The sequence below is a fragment of the Mauremys reevesii genome, linkage group 11 (genome assembly GCF_016161935.1).
Source record: "Mauremys reevesii isolate NIE-2019 linkage group 11, ASM1616193v1, whole genome shotgun sequence".
Lineage (NCBI taxonomy): Eukaryota > Metazoa > Chordata > Testudines > Geoemydidae > Mauremys > Mauremys reevesii.
The window spans coordinates 4,633,775-4,656,089 of record NC_052633.1 but is presented as its reverse complement, the minus strand read 5'-3'; the positions used below and the strand labels follow the sequence as shown (position 1 = coordinate 4,656,089).

Genomic DNA, 22,315 nt, shown 5'->3' with positions numbered 1-22,315 from the left:
CCCCGCGACCTGGAACGGACAGACCGGGTCAGACCCAGGGCCCCTCACGCCCCGCGACCTGGAACGGACAGACCGGGTCAGACTCAGGGCCCCTCACGCCCCGCGACCTGGAACGGACAGACCGGGTCAGACCCAGGGCCCCTCACGCCCAGCGACCTGGAACGGACAGACCGGGTCAGACCCAGGGCCCCTCACGCCCAGCGACCTGGAACGGACAGACCGGGTCAGACCCAGGGCCCCTCACGCCCAGCGACCTGGAACGGACAGACCGGGTCAGACCCAGGGCCCCTCACGCCCAGCGACCTGGAACGGACAGACGGGGTCAGACCCAGGGCCCATCATGCCCAGCGACCTGGAACGGACAGACCGGGTCAGACCCAGGGCCCCTCACGCCCAGCGACCTGGAACGGACAGACCGGGTCAGACCCAGGGCCCCTCACGCCCAGCGACCTGGAACGGACAGCAGCGAACCAGCTGAGCGGTGAACAGCAGAGGCTAACAGAGGGAGTTTGCCTGGGGAGAGCCCACTTGCGGGCGTCTGTGAGTTGCTGCGGAAGCTCTTAGAAGGAAGAAATTATGGAAGGTGAGCATTCGGCTGTTGTAACTTGCACAGGTTGTTCCATGTTTGTCTTTCTTTCACAAGAGAGAAGCGACTTTGTCTGTACAAAGTGCAATCTGGTCTCCATATTGGAAGAGAAGGTTCGAAGTCTGGAGCAACAAGTATCGACCCTGCATTGCATAAGAGAAAATGAAGATTTCCTGGACAGACATCAGGATATGCTTCTACGGGCACAACGTCCTGAAGAATCGGAGCAGGCTGTGCAGAGGGGAGAGAGAGACGGAGAAGAAATTTGGCAGCATGTGACCTCCAGAAGAAGAAAGAGGAGCGTCCATGTACCAGCAATGGAGATACAGATGAACAATCATTTTCATATTCTTTCCACAGGTATTAATGCGGAGAGTGGACTAGATGGTACATCTGAGAGAAGGGAGCAGAAGGAGACTCCACCGATTGGAAGGCACGAGTCGCGCTGTCCTAGGGATGGGTGTTCCATGACCACTGCTCCCAAGAGGAGGAGGCGGATGGTGGTGGTTGAGGACTCCCTCCTCAGGGGGACTGAGTCATCTATCTGCCGCCCTGACCGGGAAAACCGAGAGGTGTGCTGCTTGCTGGGAGCTAGGATTCACGATGTGATGGAGAGACTGCCGAGACTCATCAAGCCCTCGAATCGCTACCCCTTCCTGCTTCTCCACGTGGGCACCAATGATACTGCCAAGAATGACCTTGAGCGGATCACTGCAGACTACGTGGCTCTGGGAAGAAGGATAAAGGAGTTTGAGGTGCAAGTGGTGTTCTCGTCCATCCTCCCTGTGCAGGGAAAAGGCCCGGGTAGAGACCGTTGAATCGTGGAAATCAACGAATGGCTACACAGGTGGTGTCGGAGAGAAGGGTTTGGATTCTTCAACAATGGGATGGTGTTCCAAGAAGGAGGAGTGCTAGGCAGAGACGGGCTCCACCTAACAAAGAGAGGGAAGAGTATCTTTGCAAGCAGGCTGGCTAACCTAGTGAGGAGGGCTTTAAACTAGGTTCACCGGGGGAAGGAGACCAAAGCCCTGAGGTAAGTGGGGAAATGGGATACCGGGAGGAAGGACGAGCAGGAGAGTGCAAGAGGGGAGGACTCCTGTCTCAGACCGAGAAAGCGGGACAATCAGCAAGTTATCTTAAGTGCCTATACACAAATGCAAGAAGCTTGGGGAACAAGCAGGGAGAACTGGAAGTCCTGGCACAGTCAAGGAATTATGATGTAATTGGAATAACAGAGACTTGGTGGGATAACTCACATGACTGGAGCACTGTCATGGATGGATATAAAGTGTTCAGGAAGGACAGGCAGGGCAGAAAAGGTTGGGGAGTTGCATTGTATGTAAGAGAGCAGTATGACTGCTCAGAGCTCCGGTATGAAACTGCAGAAAAACCTGAGAGTCTCTGGATTAAGTTTAGAAGTGTGAGCAACAAGGGTGATGTTGTGGTGGGAGTCTGGTATAGACCACCAGACCAGGGGGATGAGGTGGACGAGGCTTTCTTCCAGCAACTAACAGAAGTTACTAGTTGCTGGAAGAAAGGCCCTGGTTCTCATGGGAGACTTTAATCACCCTGATATCTGCTGGCAGAGCAATGCAGCAGTGCACAGACAATCCAGGAAGTTTTTGGAAAGTGTAGGGGACAATTTCCTGGTGCAAGTGCTGGAGGAACCAACTAGGGGCAGAGCTCTTCTTGACCTGCTGCTCACAAACAGAGAAGAGTTAGTAGGGGAAGCAAAAGTGGATGGGAACCTGGGAGGCAGTGACCATGAGATGGTCGAGTTCAGGATCCTGACACAAGGAAGAAAGGAGAGCAGCAGAATACAGACCCTGGACTTCAGAAAAGCAGACTTTGACTCCCTCAGGGAGCTGATGGGCAGGATCCCCTGGGAAAATAACATGAGGGGGAAAGGAGTCCAGGAGAGCTGGCTGTATTTTAAAGAATCCTTATTGAGGTTGCAGGAAAAAAACATCCCAATGTGTAGGAAGAATAGTAAATATGGCAGGCGACCAGCTTGGCTTAACAGTGAAATCCTTGCTGATCTTAAAGGCAAAAAAGAAGCTTACAAGAAGTGGAAGACTGGACAAATGACCAGAGAGGAGTATAAAAATATTGCTCAGGCATGCAGGAGTGAAATCAGGAAGGTCAAATCACACTTGGAGTTGTAGCTAGAAAGAGATGTTAAGAGTAACAAGAAGGGTTTCTTCAGGTATGTTAGCAACAAGAAGAAAGTCAAGGAAAGAGTGGGCCCCTTACTGAATGAGGGAGGCAACCTAGTGACAGAGGATGTGGAAAAAGCTAATGTACTCAATGATTTTTTTGCCTCTGTCTTCACAAAGGTGGTCAGCTCCCAGACTACTGCACTGGGCAGCACAGCATGGGGAGGAGGTGACCAGCCCTCTGTGGAGAAAGAAGTGGTTTGGTACTATTTAGAAAAACTAGACGAGCACAAGTCCATAGGGCCGGATGCGCTGCATCCGGGGGTGCTGAAGGAGTTGGCGGATGTAATTGCAGAGCCATTGGCCATTATATTTGAAAACTCATGGCGATCGGAGGAGGTCCCGGATGACTGGAAAAAGGCTAATGTAGTGCCCATCTTTTAAAAAGGGAAGGAGGAGGATCCAGGGAACTACAGGCCAGTCAGCCTCACCTCAGTCCGTGGAAAAATCATAGAGCAGGTCCTCAAGGAAACAATTCGGAAATACTTAGAGGAGAGGAAAGTGATTGGGAACAGTCAGCATGGATTCACCAAGGGCAAGTCATGCCTGACTAACCTAATTGCCTTCTATGAGGAGATAACTGTGTCTGTGGATGAGGGGAAAGCAGTGGATGTGCTATTCCTTGACTTTAGCAAAGCTTTTGATACACTCTCCCACAGTATTCTTGCCAGCAAGTTAAAGAAGTATGGGCTGGATGAATGGACTATAAGATGGATAGAAAGCTGGCTAGATGGTCGGGCTCAACGGGTAGTGATCAATGGCTCCATGTCTAGTTGGCAGCCAGTTTCAAGTGGAGTGCTCCAAGGGTCGGTCCTGGGGCCGGTTTTGTTCAATATCTTAATTAATGATCTGGAGGATGGCGTCAACTGCACTCTCAGCAAGTTTGCAGATGACACTAAACTGGGAGGAGTGGTTGATACGCTGGAGGGTAGGTATAGGATACAGAGGGACCTAGACAAATTAGAGGACTGGGCCAAAGAAACCTGATGAGGTTCAACAAGGACAAGTGCAGAGTCCTGCACTTAAGACGGAAGAATCCCAGTTACTGTTACAGACTAGGGACCGAATGGCTAGGAAGCAATTCTTCTTCGAGTGATTGTTCATGTCCATTCGAAGCAGGTGTGTGCGCGCTGCGTGCACGCCAGCTGGAAGATTTTCCCCTAGCAGTGTCCGTAGGGTCGGCCCTGGCGCCCCCGGAGTGGCGCCACTGCGGCGCCCTATAAAGGGGCCCGCCGACCCTCCACTCCCTCAGTTCCTTCTTACCGCCGGTGACAGCTAGCTGGAACTTCTCTTGCGCATAGCAAGTTAGCAGTGTCCTATCCTCGCGTGTATAGTCCGTGTATATAGTTAGTATATAGTTAGTTTACTTAGGTCATTTGTATATAGTTCTTGGTAGTTGGGGGGTCCCCCCCCACGTTTTCGTCACCCGCTGGGGCATGCCCGGGTCCCCCGTGTTTAAACTCTGCAAGGACTGTGGGAAATTAATGCCCAAGAGAGACCCGCACTCTGCTTGTTTGAGGTGCCTCGGAGAGGGCCACCAAAGGGACCGGTGCTTTATCTGCAGAGGCTTCCGCCCGAGAACTCTCAAAGACAGAGCTCAAAGACTTAGAGTCCTCCTGATGGAGGCTGCCCTGCGGCCACCCTCGGACCCGGAACCGGCCGAGGCGGTGCCCAGCACGTCTTCCTCAGTGCGGAGCGCCCTGGCACCGGCATCAAGACTTAGGGCCCAGCCCAAGTCATCCAAAACCCGGCACCGGACAGAGTCGGGTCATAGGAAATCGGCCTCAGTGCGGCACCACTCACCGTCTCCAGTGCCTGCTAAGAAGAGGAAGCCAGTGAGGGAACGGTGACCCCACCAGGACCCCCAGAGGCCGACACCGTCCGCGGGTACAAGCGGACAGGCTGGGCTACAGCCCTCGGCTGCTCCGTCAACTCCCGCACCGCAGAGAGGGTGGTCGAGTCCAGACCGGCCTAGATCCCCGGACCTTGCGCCTCCCTTCGACACCGGAGGCATTTGAGGCGGCCTCAGACTTGATGGGACTCCCGGCGCTGGCCTCCCCGCACCCTAGCAGGGAGTTGCCTACCACGGCCCGTCCCCCAGTACAGTCGAGGGGCAAGCCGGCCATGCTGTCACCTCCCTCCCCGCCCCACACCGCTAGGGCGGCACAGGACCAGATAGGAGGCTCCCCGCCGCCTCAGCATCACTCTCCAACGGCACGGGGTGCTGCTCCCCCCAGGTCCTCTTACTCAGAGACTTCAGACTCAGAGGCAGACTCCTACCGCTCCAGCCGGCCGCGGAGCAGGAGATCGGTTTCGGGGGTGAGCCACCAGCGTTACCCACAGTGGCAGAAGCAATGGCATCCGACTTCACAGTGGCTGTATTGGACCCCCTGGGCCTACCACCAGTTGTTAGGCCAGGTGTTTGGTCCTCGATCAAGGTCGGCCTCGGTCTCCTCGGCGTCGGTGGCCCCGGCGCAGTTGCCTCCTCCACCGGCACTGTCGCCGGGCAGGGGTGTGCCATATTCAAGTTCAGCACCCCCTAGCCGGGCAGCAGCACCGGCAGCGACTACAGTTCGGGCTCAACAGGCACCGCCCGATACGCCAAGCCGATCACTGGCGACCCCGGTACCGGTCGCGGTGCCACATTCAGAATCGGAACCGGCACCGCAACCGCAGTACCGTGTGCCGCAGGACCCCGAAGGGCTACATGCACCTGAGGAAGGGCCGATCCAAGTGATTTCCTCGTCTTCCTCCCCGGACTAAGCGGTCTCGGGCACGACTGCGGCACCGGCTCTGGAGGACACTCGGATCCTCCAACAACTGCTCCGGTGAGCAGCTCAGAGCCTCGCAATCCAGGCTGAGGAAATCGAGGTGGACGTGGATCTGGTAGTAGACATCCTGTCCCTCAGGGCCATCCAGGGTGGCTCTTCCATTGATCAAGACCATAGCGGATACGTCCCATGCCTTATGGCAAACGCCAGCCTCATTGGCCCCTTCTGCCAAGAGAACGGAACGGCATTATTTCGTCCCCTCTAAGGGGCACAAACACTTGTACACTCACCCCCCCCCCCATCCCCGGACTCCCTGGTGGTAGTCGCAGCCAATCAACGGGAGCGTCAAGGGTTTCAGAGGTCAACTCCAAAGAACAGGGACACCAAAAGACTCGACCTCTTTGGTAGAAAGGTGTACTCTATGGCAGGCCTACAACTCCGTACTGCCAACCAGCAGGCGATCGTAAGCCGATATGGTCATAATACATGTTCAGCCATGTCGAAGTTTACGGAGCACCTTCCCCAGGACTCGAGGTCAGAGTTTTTGGCCCTGGTGGAAGAGGGGAAACTGATCTCTCAAGCCTCTCTCCAGGCTGCCTTAGATGCGGCGGACTCAGTCTCGTGCACCCTGGCCATGGGCCTGGTCATGAGGCGGGGGGCCTGGCTCCAGGTCTCAGGCCTTCCCTATGAGGTCCAGCAGACCACTCAGGAACTCCCCTTCGAGGGGCAGACGCTGTTTTCAGAAAAAACGGACAAGCGTCTCCATAGCCTAAAGGACTCGAGGGCCACGCTTCGCTCGCTGGGCTTGCATACCCCTGCGACCCAGCGCAGGCAGTTTAGGCTGCAGACGGCCCCGCGCCCCTACCAGCCTCAGATTCGCCAGGAGCTAGGGCACAAATGGCAAGAGGCGTCACCAATGCCACCCCTCCGGCCAGGCGTCCAGTCAACCGAGACCGTCATCAGGGCCTAGGCCCCCTATTTGATGGTACGGTCGAGGGACACCTACCTATCGAGACTCTGGATCCTTCTACCCCTGCCTTTGGGTCACGTCTGTCCCCCTTCTACTGTGCCTGGTCTTGAATCACGTCGGACAGCTGGGTGCTCTGCACGGTAGAGAGGGGATATTCTATCCAGTTCTCCTCCCTCCCGCCCCACCAGCCCCCCTCCCCTTCCCTTTTCAGGGACCCCTCTCACAAGCAACTTCTAATTCAAGAAGTGAAGTCCCTCATTGAGGCAGGGGCGGTGGAGGAAGTCCCTCGGGAGCTCAGGGGCAAAGGCTTCTATTCCCGGTATTTCCTAATATCGAAGGCGAAAGGGGGCCTGAGACCCATCCTGGACTTGCGGCGACTGAACAAGTTTGTACGAAAGCTCAAGTTCCGCATGGTCTCTCTGTCCTCGATCATTCCCTCCCTGGATCCAGGAGACTGGTACGCCGCCCTCGACTTAAAGGACGCTTATTTCCACATCGCCATAATTCCCCGACACCGTCGGTACCTCAGGTTCGTTGTGGCCGATGCCCATCTGTAGTTCACGGTGCTCCCGTTTGGCCTGTCAGCTGCCCCAAGGGTCTTCACGAAGTGCATGGAAGTTGTGGCGGCCTTCCTGCGCAGGCGGGGCATCCAGGTATTCCCCTACCTGGATGACTGGCTCATAAAGGGCCGCTCCCAGGAGCAGGTGGAGGCTCAGGTGTTGTTCATCAGGCGGATCTTTCTCAATCTCAGCCTCCTCTTGAACGAAGCCAAATCCACCCTGTCTCCTACACAACGAATAGAGTTCATAGGGGTGGTTCTGGACTCCATCCGCGCCAGAGCGTTCCTTCCTGAATCCAGGTTCCACGCAATGTCCGAGCTCATCCTCACACTGCAACACGCCCCGACTACCGCAGCGCGGATCTGCCTCCGGCTGTTGGGTCGCATGGCGGCGTGCACCTATGTGGTAAACCATGCCAGACTCCGGCTTCGCCCGCTACAGTCCTGGTTAGCAACAGTATACCGCCCGGCCAGGGATCCCTTGGACTCAGTGGTGTCCATTTCCCACTTGGTGCTGAGCTCGCTACGGTGGTGGCTCCACCCGCAGAAAGTGTGCATGGGCGTCCCCTTCGCCGCCCCTCAACTCTCCCTCTCTCTGGTAACGGATGCCTCGGATCAAGGTTGGGGAGTGCACCTGGGGAATCTCAGGACGCAGGGCTTGTGGTCGCCGGAGGACCTCGAGTTGCATATCAATGTCAGGGAGCTGAGAGCGGTTCGCCTGGCTTGTTTGACCTTCCAGTCCCAGCTGGCCAGCAGATGTGTTTCAGTCCTCTCGGACAACACGTCGGCAGTCTTCTATTTCAACAAACAGGGGCGTGCACGCTGCTCTCCCCTGTGCAGGGAAGCCCTCGCGTTGTGGGATTTCTGCGTCCAAAATGCTACCCACCTGACAGCGTTCTACCTTCCGGGGGAGCAGAACTGCCTGGTGGACACCCTCAGCCGCTCGTTCCGGGGTCACGAGTGCTCCCTCCAACGCGACATGGTATGCTCAATCTTCCAGGTCTGGGGCTTTCCCCAGTTAGACCTGTTCGCATCGCGGCAAAACAGGAAGTGCCGACGGTTCTGTTCTCTCCTGGGCTGCCGTCAGGGGTTTCTGTCGGATGTCTTCCTCCAGTCTTGGGGGGTCGGACTGCTCTACGCCTTTCCTCTGATCCCCCTGATACACAGGGTGATTTTGAAGATCCGCAGGGACCACGCATGGGTAATCCTGATAGCTCCGGCATGGCCGCGCCAACATTGGTACACGTCACTCCTGCACATGTCCGTTCAGGCGCCCCTGACGCTGCCCCTGGCTTCTGGACCTGATCACGCAGGACCGGGGCTCCCTCTGCCACCCGAACCTGGAATCTGTACACCTCACATCCTGGATGCTCCATGGCTGAACCCGGTGGAGATGCAGTGCTCCCAGCAGGTCAGACAAGTGCTGCTCGGTAGTAGGAAACCATCAACCAGGGCCACCTACCTGGCCAAATGGAAGCACTTCTCCATATAGTCAGGACAGCAAGTTCACGATCCACTGGGGGTCCCAATCCCTATTATCCTAGACTATTTGCTCCACCTCAGGCACCTGGGCCTTTCCCTCTCCTCGATTCGTGTTCACTTGGCGGCCATCTTGGCTTTCCATCCGGGAGAGGGGGGTACCTCGGTGTTTGCGAACTCGCTGGTTGGTCGTTTCCTCAAGGGTATGGACAGGCTATTTCCGCATGTTCGTTAACCAGCTCCTGCCTGGGACCTGAATCTGGTCCTCTCCATCCTCTCGGGACCTCCCTTTGAGCCCCTGGATTCATGCTCCCTGTTGTACTTGTCGTATAAAACCGCCTTTCTGGTGGCAATCACCTCGGCCACGAGGGTGTCGGAGCTCAGGGCGTTAACATCCGAGCTCCCGTACACTGTCTTTTATAAGGACAAGGTCCAACTTAGACCTCACCTGGCCTTCCTCCCCAAGGTCGTCTCCCAGTTCCACATGGGACAAGATATCTTTCTCCTGGTGTATTATCCGAAACCACACTTTTCCAGTGAGGAGTGGAGGCTACATTCCCTAGATGTCCACAGGGCCTTAGCCTTTTACATCGAGCATACCAAGCTGTTTAGACGCTCGACTCAGCTCTTCATCGCGGTGGCGGATAGGATGAAGGGGCTCCCAGTCTCCTCTCAGCGAAACTTTTTGTGGATCGCGACCTGCATCCGGGAATGCTACCGCATAGCTAAGACCCCTGTCCCTCCGGTCACGGCCCACTCCACTGTGGCATTCCTGGCTCAGATCCCGACTCGGGAGATTTCTAGAGCGGCCACATGGTCCTCCATCCACGTTGCACTATGCCATCACGCATCAGGGTAGGGATGATGCAGGTTTGGTCGTGCAATGCTCCAGTTAGCAGTGAACTCTGATCCCACCACCTAGGTTCAGGCTTGTGAGTCACCTGCTTGGAATGGACATGAACAACCACTCGAAGAAGGAAAAACGGTTACCCATCTTTTAGTAACTGTTGTTCTTCGAGATGTGTTGTTCATGTCCATTCCAATACCCACCCTCCTGCCCCTCTGTCGGAGTGCCGGCAAGAAGGAACTGAGGGGGTGGAGGGTCGGCGGGCCCCTTTATAGGGCGCCGTAGTGGCGCCACTCCAGGGAGCGCCAGGGCCGACCCTACGGATGCTGCTAGGGGAAAATCTTCCGGCTGGCGTGCATGCGGCGCGCACACACCTGCTTGGAATGGACATGAACAACACATCTTGAAGAATGACAGTTACTAAAAGGTGGGTAACTGTTTTTTCTGCAGAAAAGGACCTAGGGATTACAGTGGAAGAGAAGCTGGATATGAGTCAGCAGTGTGCCCTTGTTGCCAAGAAAGCTAACAGCATTTTGGGCTGTATAAGTAGGGGCATTGCCAGCAGATCGAGGGATGTGATCATTCCCCTCTCTTCGACATTGGTGAGGCCTCATCTGGAGTACTGTGTCCAGTTTTGGGTCCCACACTACAAGAAGAATGTGGAAAAATTGGAAAGAGTCCAGCGGAGGGCAACAAAAATGATTAGGAGGCTGAAGCACATGACTTATGAGGAGAGGCTGAGGGAACTGGGATTGTTTAGTCTGCAGAAGAGAAGAATGAGGGGGGATTTGATAGCTGCTTTCAACTACCTGAAAGGGGGTTCCAAAGAGAGATGTTAGTAGTATAGTATTTGGCAGGGGGATGGGGGGTTGCAGAGCACCAGTGTGAAGGAGGCCCCGGCTTTTTCCCTGGGGGACCAGCTCCACCCCTGTGCCCGATGGCAGCTCGTGGCAGGGGCAGCGCATGTGCACAAGGCCATGCCAGGCTAGTTATACAGAGCTCCAGCACGGGCCCAGTTCCCAGCAGACAGCCCTGCAGCACATCCAGAGGAGGCAGCTCCCAGCACCAAGCGACATTGCCACAGGCAATGAGATGGAAATCTAGAAGATCCTGGGGAGGGAGAAGGAAGCCCCCTTTGCTGAGTATCCCATCTGATATGCCAGAGCTGGGGAGGGGCAACAGCGATGCTACCAGCTGGAGGAGACATACCAGAGCTGGGACACCACAGCCGTGTGAGCAGCGGGAAGGGCGGGCACCTGGATACATAGCTATGGTCTCAGCAGGATTGTACTCAGAGCACCCAGCCCCTCCCGCTGCTTGCCCTGTAGCAGATAGGCTCTGCCTGTAGCGCAGGCGTTTCCATGCTGTGGGCCACAGAACAGCTCCTAGCTACCCTCTTCCTGCACCCTGAGCTGCCCCATGTCCACACACAGTCCATAGCCCCCTGTCACGGAGTGTGAGGGAGTCAGGGCCCTGCACCCCCGGCTTCCTGCAATTCACCAGGACTCTCAGCCAGCCAGTAAAGCAGGTTTATCTGGACGACAGGAACACAGGCCAGGAAAGGTCTTGCAGGCACGGACAACAGGATCCTCCCCAATTAAGTCCATCTTGGGGTCCCAGGAGCACCACAGCCCCCTTTGGGGGCCAGAGCCCTGTCTGGACTCCACTCCATTCCCCAGCCAGCTCCTGAAACTCTTCCACTCCCCAGCCTTTGTTCAGCCTCCCGGGCGAAGGTGTCACCTGGCCTCTAACCCCTTCCTGGGTTCTCACCTTACATGCTCAGGCATCTTCCCTCCAGGCCAGTCTCCCATCCCCCAATGCAGCTCGTCCTCCCAGGCCAACCCTCCCCACTCAGCAGTCACAGACCACTGTCCCAGTTCCTCACACCACCCCTTCCCTGCACCCTGAGTTGGCTGAAAGCCTGAAAATTGAAGATGAGATCAGGTTGAGTCTTGCTAACACATGTCCCCAGATGAAAAAAAAGTGCAAGAAGAAGCAGGCACATCTGTGCCATTAGGAAGACCCCTGGTCTGGACGTTATTTTATATTTTTATTTACAATATTTGACCTAATTAGTAGAGAGCTGGGCTGGGTCTTTACTTACACACCATAAACATTCAGATTTTACACTTAAAAAAAAATCAAAAACACAATATCGTGTGCTAAGTTGGCCAACTATTTTGTTTTAAAATAAAAAAACACATTGTCTTATTATTCAACAGTTGTGTTACCATTGTTGTGTTGCTTATTGTTCAGTTGTATACCGACTTGTGTTTTCCTTGTGTAAACAACACATTTTGCTCTCCACATTTTTTCAAGTGTAGCTTTACTAAAACTGTTTGGTTTCAAGGACCTGGAGGCATTTCTCTGAGTGACTGCTGCCAGGGATTTCTATCATTACAACTGTTGAGCTCACCAGGAAAAGGAACCAAGTACATGGCTTCTAGGGTTATAGTGTAGATGGATGTAGTCATTAAAATTAATCAGTCTCCTCAAGAAGTGCACAGCTGCCCAGGTGGGCCTCAGGGAACCAGGTTTGGGAACCCCTGGGTTAGTGCCCCAACTCGAGCTCAGTGAGCGTTGGCGTGTGTACTCCAGCTTGAAGTGCAGACACCTGCTCAAGGGCATACGGTTAGGCCCCACCCCACATGTCACAGAGTCACCGGGCAATGCTCCGGAACTAGTCCATACGAAGCCAGTCAGGGCTCTGGGGGAGCCTCCTCTCTCTGAGCAGACTGGCTCCACGGCAAGAAGCTCACACAGCTTTCACCTTCCCAGGCCTGACCTTGAAGCACTGAACAGCCCCTTCTCACACTCTGAGCTTCCCACAGCGCGTCCACCCAGTCCTGGGGCAGCCAGAGGTCCCTGCACCCCAACTCCGCCGTCAGACGTGACTCTCAGCCAGCCAGTAAAACAGAAGGTTTATTAGACAACAGGAGCACACTCTAAAACAGAGCTTGTAGGTACAGAGACCAGGACACCTCAGTCAGGTCGTTTTTGGGGAGGCAGGGAGGCCAGAGCCTCTCTGGCCCTCCCTCCATTTCCCCAGCCAGCTCCAAACTGAAACTCTCCAGCCTCTCCTCTCTGGCCTTTGTCTCTTTCCCGCACCAGGAGATCACCTGATCTCTTTGTTCTCCAACACCTTCAGTTGGCACCTTTGCAGGGGAGGGGCCCAGGCCATCAGTTGCCAGGAGACAGGGTGTCGGCCATTCTCTGTGCAGACAGCATCACAGTGGCCCTCTCCGGCTCTGCAACAATCACACCCTGATCCCCCCCACCTAGATACTTAAGAAAGGCATAGGGGAAACTGAGGCACCCACACAGTATTCAGAGGAAACATTAAGAACATTCCCACTTCGTCACCCCCCAGCAGCCTGTCCTGTGAGGCAGCGTTCACCTGCAGACACACAGCCTTTTACACAATGGATCCGGGAAGAGGGGTCCATTCAAGCCAAGCCCCAGACGTACAGCACGTTTGACTGTAAGCCAGCCAGTGCCCACACACTCGCTGCCCCCTCCAAGCCCACACGTAGGCCTGGAGCTAGAATCAATGTGCAGAGTCCTCATGGACCACGACACAGCGCCAGGGCCTGCTGGCCTCCCGTAAAGAGCCTTGTAGCCAAGCAAATCCAGCTCGGGTGTCACTGAGGCTGCAGGCCTGCCATGGGGCGTGGGCAGGGCCCAGGCTCAGGCAGAGGGGGACCCTGACAGAACCCCATCCCGCTTCCCTCCAGCCAGGATCTCCTCTTCGCTGTGCAAGGACCTGGGCTGCAGCTTGCCAGCAAGGGCGCTGCCGGGGTGCAGGCGTGCAAAGCGCCCCAGGGCCCAGATGGGGAAGACGTTGCGGTAGGAGGTGTAGCTGATTGCACAGGACTTGTTGAACAGCCCAGAGATGTTCTCCTGCGAGGGGAGAGAGACAGAAAGAGGCAGGATTGGCAGGGTGCTCATGAGCAAGGGGTGCTCCTGCGGGAGGTCCCACAAGCCCTTTGCACTCTCAGGTCTGTTGCGGGTACTGTGCCAAGCACATGTTATGACTGATACACTCGTGTTTCCCACATGCCCCGGCACATGGATATACTCCCTGCTCACTCCCCCTGAGGCATGACACCGCACACATGTGGGGCCAGGCTCCCCATCCCGCTCCGGTGGCCCCGAGGGGCCAGACACTGGCCAGCAGTGCCCAGGTGGGGATTGTCCTGCTGGGCACAGAGCCAGCGTTAAGAGGCTCTTGCAGCATCCAGCACGTGGCATGGTCGTGGCACGGTTGGAACGCGCTGCTGGATGAGATTGTGACCAGCCCCGTGTAGTAAAACAGTCCTTGGGCTGCTCTCACGTGTGCTGGTGCCGCGGCCAGCAGGCAGCCGGCCCCAGAATCAGGCAGTCAGACCTCCCCACCTCCCAGGACTTCCCTGCAGCCACCTGCCCATCCAATCCCACCCCCTTAACACGCAATGCCTGCATCTCCCTGTACACCTCCAGCCGCTGAACAATGGCAGTCAGCAGATGAGCCCTGTCCTGTTCCTGGTTCCAGCTGGATCCAGGGCTCCCTGGGAAGGGTCAGGTGGGGTCACACAAAGCCACGCGGCCCGAGACAAGGGGGGAATACCCCCGAGATATATAGAAGAAGCCTCGTCCTGCCCACAGTCCTTGCACCCAGGGTGCCCCACGGGATGGTGAGCTGCTGGGACGCAAAATGGAGCCGTGTCCAGGGATTTGACAGGCTACCTCCATGTGCAAAAAGCAGCAAACCCCGCAATGGCTCCAGCTCCACATGATGCAGAGGGTGAGTGCTGGCAGGGGAAGGCAGGGCACACAGGGTTGGCTTGAGGTGCTCTTTGGTTTGCCAGCGTGAACAGCAGGGAGATGACAGGCAGCTGGTAAAGCAAAGCCCAGGGGCAGCGTGGTGGGGAGAGGAGGGAGGTCAGCCAGAGACCCTGCCTCATCTGGGACGCTCCCACTGCCGAGGGCACCTGCTCCCAGAGCATTTCACTGCTCTGCAGCCTGGGGCTGCTTTGGGTCCTGCATGGCGCCTGGAACCCCAAGTAACCATGACAGCAAAAGCCCCCTCACCTCATGGCCTCGGCCCGAAACCTGCACTGATCAGAAGCAGGCCCCTCCCAGAGTGTATTCCCCCCCGCCCGCCCAATCTCTCTGTGAGATCTACGGCTCATTGCTACAGCTAGGCATGGACCGATAGGCCCTGAACAGCTCCGGCTGGTTCAACATGCTGCACAGGTCAGCCCAGTACACGCTCCCTGCTCCGGCTCCCCTCTCACAGCGTCCAGGACAAGGGCTCCAGCTCCTGTTCAAACCTTCTCCACCAGGGAGATCGTCCCTTCTCCTGCCACCACGACTTCTCATGACAACTGCATTCCGCCAGCTCACCCAGACAGGGAGGCTTTTCAATACAGGAGGCAGAGCTCTCCCTGGAGCTGGACCCAGACGAGAGGGCGAGTGGCTGGCTGAAATGCCTGCAGTGACAGGGGCTGGACACATTAGAGAGAGCAGCGAGGAGCTGCATACCTGAGGCCAATCACCATTGGGCAGCTGCTTGTCAATCAAAACCTTGATCCCCTTTTCCAGCACCCCAACGTCCGGGTATCTGCAAAGAGAAGGGGCAGAGGTCAGTGGTGTGACTCCGAATAACATGCTAGCCCCCCACCCCCGCCATGTGCAGCCGCAGCCGGAGCTCTCCTCTCTCCCTCCCCGGCACCGCAGCAGGGACAGGAAAGCTCTTCTCCTCCCGCCACTAGCATCCAGCACTCACACTATGGCCACCCCCCATCTCTGTGTCGTTCCCAGGTCGGCAGGGCAGCACCGAAGGCCCCAGACAGCCAAGCAGGTGAGGAAGCACCAGGCGTTAAAGCCAGGCCTGCGACAGCAGCCACCTCCTGCAGCGCCGAGCACGGCCGTGCCAAGGCTGGGGGGCAGCTCTGGGCCGTGCTGCTGCCTTACAGAGCCCGGACGCTCGCTGTGGGGAGCCGGTGGCGTGACGACGGGCACCAAGCGCCAGCCCATGGAGTGGAGCGGTCACTGGCTAACCCCTCTCGGCACAGGTGCCTCCCAATCGCTGGGGCGTGAGCTCTGGGTTAGCCCAGGCGAGGACACCGCAGAGCACAGCAGGGGGAAGGCATGGTGTGAACGAAGGCTTCCACACCAGCGCCCCGGTGCCGAGGTCCTTGGCAGGGCTCTGAATACAGGTGAAGAGGACGATGTTCTGCGGTGAGAAGCGGCGTCGGTTCTCCTACCTGACGGCCATGAGCCCCAGCAGGGCCCAGCAGGTGTTGTGGATCTGGGAGGTGGAGCTCTGCACGTATCCGTGCTGATCACAGGACTCCAAGTCCTCTCCCCAGCCACCATCCTCCATCTGCTTGGAGACCAGGAACCGGCAGGCCTGGGCCACCTCCCAGCATGCGGCTCTGAAGGGACGAGGCAGAGCAGTGGGAGTCACTGGGGGCAAAGGGACTAAGCCAGGGCAGCCTCATGGGGCTTTGGGGGAAGGGGCTGGTGGAGCAGGTGGGGGCAGCAGACAGTGTGAAGCTGGGGCAGGGAGGCTCTAGCAGGAGCCGGGGGCTCCGAGATGAGACCTGGCCCCGGGGGTGGGAGCAGCAGCCTAGGGCCAGGCCAGCTTCCTCTGGTGAGTGCACAACCTGGCTCTGCACACCAGAGCCCCGAGCTGCGTGCAGCCAGCCAGCTGGAGCCAGGGGACCACGGCTGGGGACAGGGCCCCAAGGGGCTGTGACTCTCAGTCAGCGGGGGACCGGAGGGTACAGCACAGGACAAAGGAGCCCGACCTAATGCCCAGCGGGGAAGGCTGCTCTGGGTTTGAACAAGCTCCTCCCCCAGCAGAGTGATGCGGCACCTCCCGTGCTCCAGGGATGGCGCCAGCCACTCCAGGCCATGCCCTGCAGGCCGTGGGCAGCCAGGGAGCCGCATGCCGGATTCCCACACTCACCCGTTCTGGTAGGTGTGCTCCAGACAGGCGAAGGCCTCCAGCCCGAACCAGGTGCCGTAGGTAAAGCACACGCCCCAGCTCCTGGCGAGAGGAGAGAGCCAGCGTCAGGCAGTGCAGAACGCTCTGCGGGTCTAACACCACCGGCCCCCGCTCCACAGACGGGCATGGGAAGTCCCCGCCTCCAAGTACAGACCCTCCCCGCCGCACACCAGGGGAAGGCTCCTATCGCTACAGGCTACGCTGAGCCTTTACTGGAGCTGTCGCACACACACGGGCCAGGAGTCGCATCCCATCCCCCATCGCTGCGTGTCTGGCTCGTCTCTAGTCCGCAAGCTAAGGGGGTTAGTCACTCACTGTCAGTGCCCAGCGCCACAGGCTCTGGTCTGCAGGGGGCCCTAGACACGACTGTAACAGGCCGGACTGCTGTGGGCTCCCTGAGCCAGCCCCCCACGCCCGCTCCCCGGACACTGGCACACCTGGAGGTAAAGGGGAGAGAGGGATGCCCAGCAGTGCAGGTACCAGCACCTCTCTCCTCACCCCAGCCGCCTCCTGCCGCGAGCAGCGTGGAGTTTGCTGCACCAGCGGTGCACGCGGCCACTCACCCTTCCCATGAGCCGTCAGCTCTCTGCACCCTGCGGCAGTACTCCAGGCCCTTGCGCAGCGTCTCTCTAGACAGGAGGAGAGGGGGTTCCTTAGTGTGCAGCATCCATCCTCCTGCCAGCCCGACCCAGGGCTCCTTGGGAGCTCAAATCCCCTCGGAGAAGTGGGGGCCCAGCCCCTATTAAAAGAGTCACTCGAGGGCCGTAAGCTGCAAGATGGACTGAGCTTCCACAGCCCCTGTGCAGCTGCCTAACCATGGCCCCTGGGGCTCAGATGGAGACAGGACGTTTGCAGGTGGCCTCCCAGCTGGTCTGCGGGTGAAACACAGCCTGGTCTGTGCCCCCAGTGCCCTGCTTGAGGCCGGATGGCCCTTTGGCCTCACACAGGAAGCGGATGTACTCAGGTGGGCTCTTCTGAAAGGGTAGCTAGGAAAGGAAGGTGCCCCTCACTGCACCAGGGCAGCGCTGCCCCAGGGGCGTGCACCCAACCAGCGGCACCCGCTGGCACAGGAGCTGCCGTGTTCGGTTACCGGGTTCGTTCCCGGAGCTGTGTGGGCGGCAGGGTCTGCCCTGCAGGTCAGAGCGTACAGGCGGGGCCCGCGCCAGGTTCATCTCCGCAGGCCCCACTTACTGACCTCCCCAGGGCGCAAGCTCTGGACTGACGGTTCGGCGCTCCCCCTCCCTTACCTGACCTCCCGGGCCCGGTGCTCGGGGAAGGCCTCGTGGAAGTGCTTCAGTGCCTGCACGACGGCCGACGTGCACTCCACGTAGCAGTAGTCTATCATGATGTCACCTGCCCGACAGGAGAAGCAGCAGTGAGCATCCCCGTCACACAGGGACTCATGGCCAGCAGGCAGCTCGAGGACAATGCCAGGTGCTGGCAGGGGCCCTACTTCCCTGGTGCACTCCCATCCCAGGAGCTGTGCAGAGGTGCTGTCTCTGGGGAGGGGCACTGGCCGTGTGACTGCACCGAGACCCCTCTGGGCCTGCCATGGACACCATGCCCAGCAGACCTGGCCCTGCCTCCCCTCGCGGTGCAAGTGACAATAGCTGGAGAGAGGCCCAGCGCGCCTGCCCTTACCAAACACCTCCGAGGGGTTCAGGAGCTCCAGCAGCGGGCTCCCCCGCTTGGTTTCGTACGTCGCAAAGCCTCCATCAGGATTCCTCATGCTCAGCAACTGCCCGGACATGGAAGGGAAGAGATTGACAATCCAAATCAGCCTCGTTCACCCCGTTACAAATCCCCACCACCACCACCACCACCCACTACCCACTTCACAATCCCTCGTCAGAATCCTAGATCCCAAGGCCGGAAGGGCTGGTCTGACCTGCAGAGCACAGGCTAGAGACCTGCCCCAAAATTACTCTTTTCCAACAACAGCAGATCTTCTAAAAAACAGCCAATCTTGATTTAAAAATGGCCAGTGATGGCGAATCCACCACAACCCTCGAGGAGTTGTTCCAAATGTTAAATACCCTCTCTCTTTCCAGTCTCAATTTGTCTGGCTTCAGCTTCCAGCCATTGGATCGTGTTAGCCCTTTCTGTGCTAGACCGAACAGCCCATTATTAAATATTTGTTCCCCATGTAGGTACTTATAGACTGGAATCAAGTCACCCCTTAACCTTCACGTTGTTAAGCTAAACGGATTGACCTTCTTGAGTCTATCGCTATAGGGCAGGTCTTCTAATCCTTTAATCCTTCTCCTGGCTCTTCTCTGACCCCTCCCCAGTTTGTCAACATCCTTCCTGATGGGTGGGGACCAGAACTGGGCATGGGATTCCAGCAGCCGTCACACCAGTGCCAAATGCAGAGGTAAAATAACCTCTCTGCTCCTACTTGAGATTCACCTGCTTTTGGATCCCAGGATCCATTAGCCCTTTTGGCACTGGGAACTCCTGTTCAACTGATTCTTCAGCAGGACCCCCAAATCTTTTTCAGTGTCCCTGCTTCCCAGGATAGCGTCCCCCATCCTGTAAGTGTGGCCTGTCATCTTTGGTCCTAGATGTATACATTTACCCATATGAATATGTATATTGTTTGCTTGCACCCAGCTTACCAAGTGATCCATATTGCTCTGAATCAGTGACCTGTCCTCGTCATTATTCACCACTCTCCTAATCTATGTGTCATCTACAAATTTTATCAGTGATGATTTCATGCCCTCTGCAAGGTCACTAATAAAAATTAGGGCTGTCAGTTGATTAAAACACTTAATCACGATTAATCGTGCAATTAAAAAAGTTTATCGTGTTTAATTGTGTGATTAATCGCGCTGTTAAACAATAGAATACCATTTATTTAAATAGTTTTGATGTCTTCTACATTTTCAAATATATTGATTTCAATTACACAGAATACAAAGTGTATAGTGCTCACTTTATATTTATTTTTATTACAAATATTTGCACTGTAAAAAACAAAAGAAATAGTATTTTTCAATTCATCTAATAGTGCAATCTCTTTCTCATGAATGTTGAACTTACAAATGTAGAATTATGTACAAAAAAAAACTGCTTTCAAAAATAAAAATGTAAAACTTTAGAGCCTACAAGTCCATTCAGTCCTATTCCTTGTTCAGCCAACCGCTCAGGCACACAAGTTTGGTTACAGTTTGCAGGAGATAATGCTGCCTGCTTCTTTTTTACCATGTCACCTGAAAGTGAGAACAAGTGTTTGCATGGCACTGTTGTAGCCGGCGTTGCAAGATATTTACATGCCAGCTGCACTAAAGATTCATATGTCCCTTCATGCTTCAACCACCATTCCAGAGGACATGCTTCCATGCTGATGATGGGTTCTGTTCAATAACAATCCAAAGCAGAGTGGATCGACGCATGTTCATTTTCATAATCTGAGTCAGATGCCACCAGCAGAAGGTTGATTTCTTTTTTGGTAGTTTAGGTTCCGTAGTTTACACATAAGAGTGTTGCTCTTTTAAGACTTCTGAAAGCATGTGCCACACCTCATCCCTCTAAGATTTTGGAAGGCACTTTGGATTCTTAATCTTTGGTCAAGTGCTGTAGCTATCTTTAGAAATCTCACCCTGGTACCTTCTTTGCGTTTTGTGAAATCTGCAGTGAAAGTGTTCTTAAAATGAACATGTGCTGGGTCGTCATCCAATACTGCCATGACATGAAATATAGGGAAGAATGCGGGTAAAACACAGAGCAGGAGACATAGAATTCTCCCCCAAAGTGTTCAGTCACAAATTTAATTAACACTTTTTTTTTTAATGAGCATCATCAGGGTGGAAGAATGTCCTCTGGAATGGTGGTCGAAGCATGAAGCGTATCTGGCGCGTAATTACTTGCAATGCCGGCTACAAAAGTGCCGTGCGAATGCCTGTTCTCACGTTCAGGTGACATTGTAAAATAAGAAGCAGGCAGCATTATCGCCCAAAAATGTAAACAAACTTGTTTCTCTTGGCTGAACAAGAAGTAGGACTGAGTGGACTAGTAGGCTCTAAAGTTTTACATTGTTTTGGTTTTGAGAGCAGTTATGTAACAAAAAACATCTGCATTTGTAAGTTGTACTTTCATGATAAAGAGACTGCACTGCAGTACTTGTATGAGATTAAAACTGCAATTACTTTTTAAAAATCACTATTAATTTTTTTTAGTTAATCGCATGGATTAATCACAGTTAACTGATGGCCCTATTAAAAGTATTAAACAGCAAGGGTCAGGAAACTCATCCCTGTGACACACCTCTAGAAACACATGACTTGGTGTCGATCCCCTGTTGACATTACATTTGGAAACCCATCAGTTAGCCAGCTTTTAATCCATTGAATGTTTGCCAGGTTAATTTTGTATCACCCTAGTTTTTTCACCAAATTTTGTGTGGTACCATGTTAAACATCTTACAAAAGTCTAAGTCTTAAATCAACACTATTACCTTTATCAACCAAACTGGACAAAAAAATATTATTTTCCATAAATAATTTTTTGATTATTCTAATTTTATTCTCAATGGTGACTGGCATTAATTATATTATCCTCCTTTATTTTTTTATTAATGGAGTTCCTTGGCCGCTCCATTACCTTGCCAGGGATTGATGTCAGACTGTCCGGCCTTGAACATTTTATTTACCCTTTTCAAATACTGGCACAACATTAGTTTTCTTTCAGTCTTCTGGAACGTCCTCGATGTTCCAAGGCTTTTTGAAAAAAATCAACATTTACAGTCCAGTGAGCTTCTCAGCCAGCTCTTTTAAAACTCTTGGATTCAAGTTATCTGGACCTGCTGATTTTTAAATGTCTAACTTTAGTTGCTGCTGTTTAACACCCTCCAGAGATACTAGTGGAATGTAAAGATCATCAGCATATGATACGACTACACCAGCCAGCTTTTCCCCCAAATACAGATAAAAAATATTTATTGAACACTTCCGCTTTGTTTTGCATTATTACTGATCATTTTATCATTTTCATCTAGTAATGGACCAACACCATTGTCAGGATTCTTTTGTTCTTAATATCTTAAAAAACTCCTTATTATCCTTAACTCTGCAGGCCATAGAGTTCTTCTTGTGCCCCTTTGTTTCCCGCATGCATTTTCTACAATTCTTAGCTTCCGATTTCAACTTCCCTTTTCTGCCATTTGTTAGATATTGTTTTCTTATTTTTATAGGTGCCCTCACCTCCCCTCTAATCCAGGTCTTTTGTTATCCACTCCTGCCTTCTTCCTTGATTGTGGGATTGTAGCTTTTGGGGCATCCACTTGTTCTTAAATAATTAGCAGTTATCATCTACATTTTCTCTGATTAAATTCTTCCTCCCAGCTGATTTGGGTTGCAGTTGTTTAGCTTTGTGAGACTGGTCCTTTTAAAGTACCAAGTATATATGCCTCTGCTCTGGATTTTATTCTGTTTGCACATTACTCATGTGATCGAGTTATGATTACTTGTACCTAAGCTTCCACTAATTTTTAGTTGTGTGATCAGTTCCTCTTTATCTGTCAAGACGAGGTCCAATACAGAATTCTCTTGTCTCGGTGGCAGCACCTTTTAAGTTAGGAACCTGTCATCGATGAGATTTCGAAATCCCAAGGAGGTTTTGTACTGGCTGCATGAGCCCTCCAGCGTGTGTCACTGCGACCGAAGTCCCCCATCATCACACAGCTTTTTTCCCTACACACTGCAGATTGGTGCGTAAGGGGCCGGACATCCTGGCCCCTCCTGTGATTTGGGGTCTGTAGCAAACACCGACTTGTGCTCGGTCTATTAGAACACTGATCTATTAGCATCTGAGATCATTGTCTTCCGAGTTATCAGTGACTCAGAACAGGTGAGTATCAGAGGGGTAGCCGTGTTAGTCTGGATCCGTAAAA

The 22,315-nt window shown here is 54.5% G+C and overlaps 1 protein-coding gene across 1 annotated transcript in view; it reads right to left on the bottom strand.

Annotated features, from left to right (window-relative positions):
- Positions 1–12,706: 12,706 nt before the first annotated feature.
- The window catches only part of LOC120374232 (lanosterol synthase-like), a 29,807-nt gene continuing 20,198 nt past the window's right edge, over positions 12,707–22,315 (bottom strand). Inside the window, exons 15-21 of the mRNA XM_039493534.1 lie at positions 18,064–18,160; positions 17,670–17,775; positions 16,986–17,051; positions 16,384–16,464; positions 15,677–15,847; positions 14,952–15,030; positions 12,707–13,328 (exon numbers count right to left, since the gene is read on the bottom strand). Coding sequence (XP_039349468.1) covers positions 13,116–13,328; positions 14,952–15,030; positions 15,677–15,847; positions 16,384–16,464; positions 16,986–17,051; positions 17,670–17,775; positions 18,064–18,160 — 813 coding nt within the window. The 3' untranslated portion in view covers positions 12,707–13,115. The remainder of the gene's footprint in view (positions 13,329–14,951; positions 15,031–15,676; positions 15,848–16,383; positions 16,465–16,985; positions 17,052–17,669; positions 17,776–18,063; positions 18,161–22,315) is intronic.